A 12,920-nucleotide genomic window follows, 5' to 3' on the forward strand; every position below is an offset into this window, starting at 1 on the left:
GTAATGGAGTCAAAAACTCTCAAATTGCTAATAAATGGGAAAGTAGTGTTCTTTTTGTAGTATGTTATGTTTTACCAGAACAGGCCTGGTTTTTCTGTGGGCTATGCCAAATAATTTTAGAAAAGTGTTCATATGTCCAGCTAACAAGACAGGCATACCTTTTGCCAACCTCCATTCACTCATGCTCACTTTGAAGGTTGTACATCCATATCTTTGCCAGAGCATACTCAGAGCACATCCAGTATGGGTTACACAATATTCTGGGAACTGAAATATAGCTATCCTAAAACGCCGAGGAATTTTAAACTCCCACTCCTGTCAAACTTCATTAAAACCTGCCTCCAATGTGCCGCATCTCTGAATCACCTCTGCAGCTCTATTCATGGTGTTCGTAAATCAGATACACATGATTTTATATCCTTCTGCTAAACATACAGTTTTTCTGAATCATGTTTATACTTTGATTGCAGGCACATGTGACCAGGTAATGTTCCTTGAACTGTAGTCATACTGTGAATGGTTGTATTGAGAGACATTGTCCATAGATTGGTATGCAATTACTTATTCTGTGTCCCAGAACTTTTTCCCATGTGATGGCTGAGCACATCAGGTAAGTGGTCCCCTCTGTCAATTTATCTGGGGAAAGAAACTTACAGCAAGAGAGTAGGAATGTCTGAAGAAATAGTAGTGATAGTATTTATTAAAGTGCTGACTACGTGCAAAGCAATGTACTGAATGCTGGGGAAGAATGTATGTATGATAGTCCCTGGCTATCAAGGAACTCACAATCTAAGCGAACAACTTAAGGGAAATGGGCATCTGATTAATTCATTTTGCAAGTCTGATTTTCTGCACTTTTGACAAATTGAAGTGACATAGAGTACCCCACGGATGTCTCAGGCCCTTCTTTATGATTAAGGTATGTAAATGCTTCACTAGTAAACCTACTTTTCCAATGTCCTTTAAGGGTGTATCATTCCATTAATAAAATGACTGAGAATCAAGTTGTTATATAGCTGGAAACAGCCAATTTGTCTGTGGAAACTTGAGGATCATGGTAATGTTTCTGGATAGTCATTAAGGGAAAGAGGAAAAAAGAAACCAAGGTTAAGTGCTTAGGCAGCTGAAGAGGTTAAAATCAGCTTTCTGAACCCTGTAGGTCACTGGGTCAGTAACACTTAATAAAATCTCAAAGCAGTACCTTTAAAATATTGGAAAGAAAAAGGGCCAGACATCTCTGGCTTCCCTGATCATTTTCCCATAAGCTATTTCCATCTCATTTAGAGTCCCATCATTGTGTAGAGGAAGAAAAGGATAAAAAAGACCTCTTTGCAAGGAAACGGTAATGGAAATTTTGAGTGGAATTTGCAGTATCACTGTGAGATTTCGCGTAGTTGGAATGTCTAACAACTTTACTGTGGACATATAGAGAGTGTACTGTTGTTGACAAGGCAATGTGGAAAAGGATAAGAACCAAAGAAATGAGACACAGCGTTTTATGATCACTAGCCAAAAAAATAGAGGTTTCTGAAAGCAAATAACAACACCCAGCTATGCTGGAATGCAAGTCTTTTCCCACTTAAAGCATCATAAAAGGAGGCTATATAAAGACATAGAAAAAGGACCTTCTGTTAGGGTATTGAGGAGGGAGCCATCAAGAAAAGTACAACTGGAATATAGAGAGCAGAAGATTAGCAGTAAACCCAACCTTTTTTTCAGGGAGAGAAAATAAGAATTTCCCTAGAGACTGGTATAAACATTTAGGAAACAAACAAGGAAAAAGATGCAAAACATTTTTTGAGTAAATGTATCCTTAGTTGACTTTTGTGCATGCAGAGAAATGCAAATAATAGACAACATTTGATTAAAATTACAGTTTGCATTTAGTTATCTTAAGGTGCTAGACTCAGGATTGGGGGAAAAATGAAATTGAAACCGATCTTATATTATGTTTTATCAGTTGGACCCCAAAGAGATAGGATAGATAAAATATTGACATGTACCTTGCAGTGATGTAAAATATCTTGCAGCTCCTTGTGACATACAAAAGGGTTGTTTCTAGGAAAGAGGTTCCCAAAGTTTTAGCTGATTCAGGTCACAGACAGCAAAAGTAATAGCCTTATAAAATGGCAAAGAACAATTAATATAATATGTACACACATATATGACATTTTAGCATTTTCACTCATTATTCACTCACTCATTATTATTATTATTATCACTCATTATTTTACTCCATACTGTGAGCCCACTGTTGGGTAGGGACCGTCTCTATATGTTGCCAACTTGTTCTTCCCAAGTGCTTAATACAGTGCTCTGCACACAGTAAGCGCTCACTAAATAGGATTGATTGATTGATTGATTATTTTACTCATTATGTGAATTTATTAAGCCAGACTTTTACTAATATGTTTTTAGAAGTACTTGTGGGCTACGCTCATGACTCTCTGGTTTCTAAGTTGCCTAGAGCCATCCAGAGTTGTTCAGAGAGAAGGAGTCATAAATCAAGACTCGTTTTTACTGCCACCACAAGTGGATCATTTTCCGTTTGTCTTTGCATGTAGTGATGCAATGACATCCTGTGGAGGGACCATTATAGAAGGGGGTTCCAGACTCTTTGGAGCAGTGCTTTCTTATCTGGGTGTCAGTGGAAGCCCCTAAGGGTACTGTAAAATTTTGCTGTGCTACCATTATTAACTTTTCTGAGCTCATGCACACCCGCTCCCGGATTTGGACACATTCTAATGTCATGTATGCCACCAAACACAGAACTTGGATGACCGACTGGGAAGGACTATAGGCGGCCTTTATGAGTTTGGGGGGTAACAAAAGGAAGCCTTTATTTTTATGATGTTCATTTTACAGACTGGATTATGACAAAACTTAGCAGCAATACCTTATACAACACACTCTCATTGAGGAAAACAAGTTAGTTGGCAAAAAAATAAGTACGGTGTGTATGTTGTTCTAGAAATAGCTGGAAGATAGAGCTGTCCAAGGTAAACATAGCCATAAAAATTGGGCAGATGCCATGTAACGTTTCACTACATGATTAGGAGCATACATGATTGATCCTTTTCACATTTCTTTCCCTGAATGTGTTTTTTCCTGCTTCTGAAAAAAATGTTAGTTGTCAAAAGAACATTGAAGGGGATCAGGTCCAGATTTTCAAAGCTTTCTTGTTATCCTGAGCTACAGGTTTTCTAGTCTAGTCTACACTAGAATACATTAATGCATCAACGGTATTTTTTACTTCATCTCCACAGCCTTGAAAATAATTCTTCTACCTGATTTCTGCACATTCTAAAGGAACAGTAGCCATGTCATCCATCCTAATTGGGATTTTAATCACATTTCTGCTTTCCATATACAGATGAGAAGCAGCGTGGCTCAGTGGAAAGAGCCCGGGCTTTGGAGTCAGAGGTCATGGGTTCAAATCCCAGCTCCACCACTTGTCAGCTGTGTGACTTTGGGGAAGTCACTTAAGTTCTCTGGGCCTCAGTTACCTCATCTGTAAAATGGGGATGAAGACTGAGCCCCCCATGGGACAACCTGATCACCTTGTAACCTCCCCAGTGCTTAGTACAGTGCTTTGCACATAGTAAGCACTTAATAAATGCCATCATTATTATTATTAGAGCAGAATTTGTGTATGCATTAATTTAGAAATTAATTTCAGTGTGGCCTGTTTCATCCACTGCAGCCGGAGCTGTTGTAGATGATCTTTAGAGTGGACTTTTCTAATTTGTGCAGCATGTTTGGAATGCTTTGTTGCCATATGCAGAAATCAACCCGATTGCTACATTTGTTAGCATTTCCCAGGAACATTTTTAAGTGTCTCAGCTCCACCCTCACAGAGCTGTCCGTGGTAGCTGAACAAGTGTTGTCATCAGTCTAACAAGGTATGGTCCAAAGATGTATAACTTTTCTCTTTTACTGGTAAAGACCAGTCAGCAGCTTGATTTTGTAGATACCAGTGTTGGGATTTTGGGTAGCGGACTATTCATCACAGCAACTTAGCTGAGCTTACTGAATAATTACTTTCTTTGAGGGTCAGAATTGAACCACAGATAACTTTAAAACAAAAACATGCCAACTGAAACCTCATTTAAGATGCATTTTTGTACTCATTCCAAAGAATAGTTTAGACCTTAGGGAATTTATCTTGCAGATCTAGAGAATGGGAATGCAGTGGATACAGACATGAAAAAAAAAATTGGACGCAGACTGCTTGTTTTCTGTTCTTTGAACATTTGAGTGATGCTGTGAAAAACAATGAGATTTTTTAGTAGCCATTTTTATACTGGGCCATGTTTTGTTTCCTCCAAAAATAATTTTCTTTTTGAGATCTTACAGCATATGTAAAACTCCACGTATAATTCTTGCAAAAACATTATTCTAGCTGAATCTCTATCTCCAAAATGATTTCCTTTGGTTAACGCTACTAAACCTCTCCAAAGGGTATATACTAGGACTGATGCCAATTTTATACATTTCCTTGGGAGTGTACCTAATAGTCTGTCACTTAGATAGGAGCAGACAATTGACATTTGAATCTTTCCACCCTTTGATATTGCCCTTGTCTGGGAAAATTTTCATCATGCATTCATCCCAAACAAGCAAGGGCAGCCAAAGAAGCCCCAAAACCCATTCTTCACATGATATCATCATCCCTCCCTCACTCCAAAAACAATAAGACCCAAAGTTCACTCTAACTGTGGTAAAAGCATTAAACACAACTGCATTCTGTGCTTGTCACATATCACTGAAAAAATATCTGTCCGTGTCCAAACATTTGATTTCAAAGCTCAGAAGGTCATTACTTTTCATCTACTTGGGAAGCCGTGGAGAAAGGTGAGAGTTTTTCACGAGAGTAAATTTAATCTACCATTGAAAGGCAGCCTCTTACGACATTTTAAGTGCTGCTTACAATCATCTCCAGTACTCTCCTAAAATAGTCCTGCAGTATGTTTTTCCATTTTACAACTGAGAATGAAGTTATGGATAGTTGAAACTTTTTGTGTCTTAGTTAACATTCCTTGATTCATGTGGTGGTTTTTATCCTGAGTTCTGTTCAGTTTTAACTTTGAATTCTTGTCTATGTACATCACATCTCTATTGCACACTGAAGGAAATTAAGATTCAGAAAGAATAATACATTCCTATCTAGGGCCTAAATGGTGGCAGACTCATTAATACTTTTAGAGCCATAGCTAGTTACTTGGCTTCCAGTTGAATCTAACATCTGTCTTCACCTCTCTTCTCAAAAGCATGACTATGACAATAATAATAATAATTTTGGTATTTGTTAAGCACTTACTATGTGCAACTCACTGTTCTATGCGCTGGGGAGGATACAAGGTGATGAGGTTATCCCATGTGGGGTTCACAATCTTAATCCCCATTTTACAGATGAGGTAACTGAGGCACAGAGAAGTTAAGTGACCTGTCCAAAGTCACACAGCTGTTAAGTGGCAGAGCCGGGATTTGAATCACCTTGTATCCCCCCAGCACTTAGGACAGTGCTTTGCACATAGTAAGTGCTTAACAAATGTCATTATTATTATTATTATTATTGTTATTATTATTATTATTTGAACCCAAGTCCTCTGACTCCTAAGCCCGTGCTCTTTCCACTTAGCCACACTGCTTCTCTAGATCCAGATGATTTGTCTAGGAATGAGTAGGTACTCTATAGTACCTGTGCATTTTCTCCCCACTGATGTATTTTTTTTCCAGTTCTTAGTACAGTACTTATCAATCAATCATTTATAGAGTGTTTACTGTGTTCCGAGCACTAAACTAAGCACTTGGGTTAGTACAGCGTGGAGAAGCAGCATGTCTCACTGGAAAGAGCACAGGCTCTGGAGTCAGAGTTCATGGGTTCAAATCCCCAATTGCCAGTGACTTTGGGCAAGTCACTTAACTTCTCTGTGCCTCAGTTACCTCATCTGTAAATTGGGGGTCAAGACTGTGAGCCCCATGTGGGACAATCTGATCACCTTGTAACTCCCCGGCACTTAGAACAGTGCTTTGCACATAGTAAGTGCCTAATAAATGCCATTATTATTATTATTATTACAGCCTAAGAATTGGTAGATACATTCCCTGCACTCAATGAGCTTACAGTCTATAGAGGGAGACAAACATTATTATAAATAACTACGTTACATATATGTATATAAGTGGGATGGGGATGAGGGAGGGGTGGGAGGGTGACTCAGAAGGGAGGGGGTTAAGAGGAAATGAGGACTTAGTCAGGATTGTCTCGTGGATGTGATGGAGGAGGGAGTTCTAAACCAGAGGCAGAACATGGATGAGGGGTCATTGGTGAGATAGATTAGATTGAGGTACAGTGAGTAAATTGGGATTAGAGGAATTGAGTGTGTAGGCTGAGTAGTGGTAAGAATCAGGGATGTAAGGTGTGAGGGGACATGGTGATTGAGTACTTTAAAGCCTATAGTAAAGAGTTTCTGCTTGATGCAGTCCCGGATGGGCAACCACTGGTGGTTCTTGAGGAGTGGGAAAACATGGATTGAACATTTTTGCAAGCACTGAATAAATACGATTACTGTTACAGTCACTAAGCCCTGATCCTAGGTCTTCTGCAGATCTGCTACTACGTCTACCCCAAATTAATGTGATGGTAAATTCCTTTTTGATTTCTACCACTCCTTTTATCATGATCGAGAAAAGTGAAATGAGAGAATTGGAGAAAAGGTTTATGTTCTGAAGAGTCCAGTGACCTGGGCAAAGAGTAATATCTTTTGTGCCTGACTGATAGCCATTATGTGGTCCATCTAATAGATGTATGTGGACCATACAGTTAAGCTCATCATATATTGTTCACTTGTAAAAATGATTCTGTGTGAATAAGGAGAGGCAAGTGGGAAAAAGTCTGAAGTGGACCACTGGACTCTGGGCAGTATGAAAGGGGATGAATGACTTTTAAACAGTGCACTTAGAAAAAATAACAGTAAGCCTGTTGGAATTCTAGCCAATGAAATATGTGTAAATGATTTAGTTTATTCATACTTTATATCTCACCTCAAAGAGATATTGGGTTTTTGCCTGAAGTGATTCTCTGTTTCTGCAGAGCTGGCAAGACTGGGTTTGTGCTAGAGCTGCTAATTTATAGCTAACATCTATAACTACAAAGTGTTTTATTACTCTACAAGAATTTCACCTTCTTGGAGTTATCTGGCTCTGTGCCTCTATTCTTCCTTCCCAGTCACTTGAGCATTCGTGTAGAATACTCTGTTATAGCTTGTTATGGGCAGGGAAGGTGACTGATAATCCTATTGCATTGTATTCTCCCAAGCTCATAGAATAGTGCTCTGTACCTAGTAAGTAAATAACATTGATTGATAGATAATAATTGTGGTATTTAAGTGCTTTTTATACGCCAAGCATATACAAAGCACTGGAGTACAAAGTACAAAGCACTGGAGTAGATACAAAGGTCACACAGCAGGTAAATGGAGGAGTTGGAATTAGAACCCAGATCCTCTGATTCCAGACCTGTGCTCTTTCCACTAGGCCATACTACTCCCTGCTTCTCTGCCTTAATTCTGCAGGTTTGTGATTAATTCATTCAGTCGAATATGATGGATTCTGTATGTGGCATTCCTTCTAAGGATACCAGAAGGGCTAAAAATACTTCAGTTTGATTTCCACCCCTAGATGCCTTTGGTAATAAAATAAGAATAAGTATAGCATAATGAATGGATGCATTTTGCAAAGTTTTTCAGCTTTAGTTACAGGCCGCCTGTTAATTAGCAGTAATATAAGTGTAGCATTCATTCAAAGCAGAATATATGTTTACACACTTTTATATTAAAATGAAACTTGGGGAAGGAAAATCAACCTTAGTTTAGGAAAAATAGAATAACATTTTACTTATGGTACTTAACAAACATATAAAAATATTTCAGTTCACATATCATACTGCAACAAAGGCATGCGCTGTCTGGGGTTGTTAATAGCCTGCTGTTCTTTTAAAGAAATCAACACCTTTTATAATTTTTTTTTTATGTAAAAGCTTTTAAATCGCCGGCAAATGTGGTCATGATTCATTATATAATGCTTAGGGGCCTGACCTAGAACATGAATCCACTATTTATAGTCTAGTATTATTTCATTATAGTAGTAGTCACATTTATTGAGGAGCTTCTGAATGCAATGCACGATATTAACTGCTTGTAAAGCACAATCCAAGCAACAAATTCCCTGTCCCCGAGGAGTTTACAACATAGCAGAGGAGTTTGACTCTCATCCCTAAACAACACTGGTGTCATCACATCTGAAAGGTAATATGCATTTGTCAGTAATCCTCCAATCCTGATTCTCCTGGTTAAAATACATAGGGACATTACAGTGCACACTTAGAAGTTTTGTGCAAGGAAATGAATTTTACTGTTTCCTGTCTGAAAGTGGACTTACAACTATATCTTCAAGAGAATCAACTTCATGGATAGCCATAACCGAAGCGACTGTCCCAATCACACAACTTTGAAACTTGTTTGGGAGACCTCAGGGACAGCGGAACAACAATTTTGGTATCCTGGGAGAACTCAGAGCTGCTGCTCCCTTGCTTACGGTCAAAGACCATGTGATATGGGCAGATGTCTTCCTTGTAGGGGAAGGGAACATTTTCTCAGAAAACTGTCTATGAAAATCTATTAAAGCTATCCATGAAGGTCTATGAAACCTGTCTTCATAGATCTGTGATAGCCGTTCTCTTCTGCATGGTAGTAAGGAGAGTGATGTGGGGGAAGAAAGGGAAAACAGCAGTTGAAGCATCATAATGTAAAATAGACATTCTTTTAGTAAGTGCTTAACAAATGCCACATTTGGCATGATTATTATTGAGTGATGCTACTTGGGACAAGAATGGTCAACCCTCAAAAACTGAGGAATGCTTACCAAAACATAACATGGCCCAAACCCACAGATTAAAAAAAAAATTAACTGTATCAGTATCAAGTAAATTAGCAAGGCATGAAGCATAAGAGCAAGAGCTACCCATCAAATGAAGAAATGTCACATTTAACTCACCAACTGGAATTTGGCCACCCTTTATCTAAGGTTAGACCAATTCCCAAAATCTTCACTGCTCAGTTTGTTGACATTCTGAGAATGATTTTACCTGCTGTTGGGAGAGACCTAACCTTTAACTATGTGAAGTGTTCAATATGGAAAAAACCCCACTCGTCTTGAGCTGCAAGTAACCAAAAAGTAACTGTTCTCTGTTGTATTTTCTATTCCACTGTCATGTGTCATAAATTGTTGTAAAGGATGAAACTTCAGGGTGTCTTATTGAATTTTACGAAAATCAGAGCAGAGAAATGTATCTGCCGACTTAAGTTTGAAGTGTCTCCCCATTAGATTGTAGATTTGTTGAGGGCAAGGATCGTTTCTTATATTCCTGTTATCCATTCTAAGAGCTTAGTTCAAGGGAAGCAACGTGGCCTAGTGGAAAGAGCATGAGCTTGGGAGTCAGAGGATCTGGGTTCTACTCCTGGCTTTGCAATTAATCTGCTGTGTGATGTTGGACAAGTCACTTAACTTCTCTGTGACTCAGTTACCTCATGTGCAAAATGGGGATGAAGACTGTGAGCCCCACTTGGGACTGATTTGGATTTTCTTATATCTACATAGTGCTTAGTAGAGTTACTGGCATATATTAAATACTTAACAAATACCATTTTAAAAAAATTCGGTAAGGATTCAAGATGAAGAACAGGGTTTTCAGCTATCAAAACAGTTGTTGCTCAATATTAAGGTGAATGTTCTAGCAATAATATTATTGACTTATGCATAAATATTTTAGTAATGTGAATCAACTTTGAAATGTCATCCTTCCAACATAACTTGTCTCTTTTGTATTAAACTGTTGTTTATGAAGATACTGTTTAAAAAATCATATCTTTCACTTTTTTATTTAAAGTGGTCTTTTGGGGAGACATTGCCTTAGATGATGAAGATTTAAAAATGTTTCAGATCGATGGAACAGTAGATCTTACACAGAATTCATTTGAAAAACTTGGACATACCACAGGTAAGATGTTGATTTACTTCCTACCAGAGTATGAATGTATACACCTGAAAGTCTCAGCATCCTGTTTGAAGAGGATTATGCAATGCATTTTCATTTTAATTCCCAAGAGGTGAATGGGTAGGCTACAAAATATATCCTTTTTTCCAAGTGTTCCTTTTAGAAATTTATATGCGTAATGCAAAGAACAGTAACAACCATTGGTTTTGTAAAAATTAAGTTTATCTGAATCAAAAGAAAAATGGTAAACTAAAGATTGATCATTTCATTGTAAAGTTGTTTGTTTAGAAGTACTTTGATTTTGAGATTAGGTTTAGAATGTTAATATTTCTGGAATTCTCTAGCAAAGACTTAATTGAATTTAATGTAGCTCATTTCTTAGTTTCTTGAATTAATTTAGAGCAAGGTCAGAAGGTCCCTTTAAAATTGGATGCAGCTGAGTCATTTACTTTGCATTTCACCCCTTTTTGCAACTGTCACTCCTCCTTTTCTCTGTGTTGCAGGAGAAATGTATTGCTGATATATGTGTGAGTGTGTTTGTGTATACTTATATACACACACATATATCTTGTGTACATGTATATGTATACACGTATTGCTTATATGTCAATATATATTTGTGTGAGTATATATGTATTATATATACAATAGTCACTTTCAGGAGACAATTAAGTACGTATAATACACATCTGAAAATCTAATTCCTCATTGCAGTGTTCCTCTTTAGGTCTGCTTCATTGTAAATGAGAAAGAAGTCTACAATTTTGGTTTATTAATCAATCAAGAGTATTTACTGTGTGCTTAAGTTTGCAGAGCACTGTACTGAATTCTTGGGAGAGTACAATGTGAAAGAGTAGTAGACACATTCCCTGCCCACAATGAGTTCACTGTCTAGAGGACTGTAAGGGCTGTCTAATGGTGCAAATGGATGTCTCCTCAGAAAAAAACAAATTAGAAATCTCAATTTGAGTCATATAAATGTCTTTAATATACAGTTATTCTCTGTACGAGTGTATATTTAAATATACATTAGAGCAATCTGAAAAATATTACACTTTACCATGCAGATTATTTATGTTTTATGTTGCTCTACTTTAAATATTTACATTTCAGAATACCAGTCTCAGTTGCAGATGAGTTCAAAAGGTCTTCACTGATTTGCAAATTCATCCTCCGATTTTCCCACTACCACCCATGTCATAGCAGTGATTCTTGTGATGAATAAGAAAATCGGTAGCGAAAATAAACACTTTTGCTGTGGGTCCTATTTTCAGCTCCTACTAAATGTTGTACTTGCCCAGTGTCTTTTGTTTATTTTCACCACAGCTCTTTAAACCCACTGGGAAAATATTCCCTAGTATATTAAAATATACTACTGTACTAATGGCGCTGCAAAGGAATAAGGAGCAACTCTTTTTGAGCAGAAACTTCATATCGATTGTGAGACAAGGAGGGAAATGCAAAACACTGGATACCATAAACATAAACTGTGAAATAGCCGCAGGTGGAAAAGTAGAACAAATCAACCTTAAAAGAAACTCTGAAAAAATATTCCATTCATTCATTCATTCAATCGTATTTATTGAGCGCTTACTGTACTAAGCGCTTGGGAAGTACAAGTTGGTAACATATAGAGATGGTCCCTACCCAGTAGCGGGCTCACAGTCTAGAAGGGGGAGATAGACAACAAAACAACGCATATTAACAAAATAAAATAAATAGAATAGTAAATATGTACAAGTAAAATAAATAGAGTAATAAATCTGTACAAACATATATACAGGTGTTGGAGGGGAAGGAGGTAGGGTGGGAGGGATGGGGAGGGGGAGAGGAAAGAGGGGGATCAGTCTGGGAAGGCCTCCTGGAGGAGGTGAGCTCTCAGTAGCTCCAATTACCTAATTTTGAAAACTTTACACGTTTATATAATTGAGTATTTATGATGCACCTTACTGTTGGCTCCTAGTGAGTCTCATAAGCAACAGTTTACCTGTATCAGTTTACCATAATAATTATGGTAGTTAATCAAGTTGGACACAGTTCCTGTCCCACATGGGGCTCACAGTCCAAGTGGGAGGGAGAACACGTTTAATTCCCATTTTACAAATGAGGAAACTGAGGTTTACAGCAGTTGAATGACTTTTCTAAAGTAGCACAGTATCTAGTACTGAGAAGCAGCATGGCTCAGTGGAAAGAGCCCGGGCTTTGGAGTCAGAGGTTATGGGTTCAAATCCCGCTCTGCCAATTGTCCGCTGTGTGACTTTGGACAAGTCCCTTAACGTCTCTGTGCTTCAGTTACCTCATCTGTAAAATGGGGAATTAAGACTGTGAGCACCCTGTGGGGTAATCTGATCACTTTGTAACCTCCCTAGTGCTTAGTACAGTGCTTTGCACATAGTAAGCGCTTAATAAATGCCATTATTAGTAGTAGTAGTACTGTGCTGTTTTCATTAAGTCATACTGTTTCATCTTATTTGGAGAGTAAGAGTGCTCTAATTCAAAATTTATAGTCAAGGTAATTGCCCCATGCCATTCTCATATTACGGTTTTATACTGTAACATAACTGACTGAGAAACGAGAATCAATTAATCAGTGATGTTTATTGAGCTTTTACTACATGCAAGAGACCATTACAGTTATTGCCGATGTCATTTATCAATTACACTGTGGACCAGTCCTGGTGTCCCAACAGATGTACTTGTGAATACATGATAACTGAATATACGTTTTAAAGAGGCTCTGAAATTCTTATTTTTCCTCCATGTTGAGAAACATTTTTCTCTATTTCTATGTAATGCTGCCAGTTGGTTTGGGGATGGGCAATATCATTCTAATCAGCAACTATCATGTTGATTCATTTTATTT

General features: G+C 37.8%; 1 protein-coding gene across 1 annotated transcript in view; it reads left to right on the forward strand.

Annotated features, from left to right (window-relative positions):
• TLL1 (tolloid like 1) overlaps positions 1-12,920 on the forward strand; it is a 193,138-nt gene that overhangs the window by 69,594 nt on the left and 110,624 nt on the right. The window contains exon 2 of the mRNA XM_038755294.1: positions 9,950-10,060. Coding sequence (XP_038611222.1) covers positions 9,950-10,060 — 111 coding nt within the window. The remainder of the gene's footprint in view (positions 1-9,949; positions 10,061-12,920) is intronic.

Source organism: Tachyglossus aculeatus, chromosome 12, assembly GCF_015852505.1.
Source record: "Tachyglossus aculeatus isolate mTacAcu1 chromosome 12, mTacAcu1.pri, whole genome shotgun sequence".
Classification (NCBI taxonomy): Eukaryota; Metazoa; Chordata; class Mammalia; order Monotremata; family Tachyglossidae; genus Tachyglossus; species Tachyglossus aculeatus.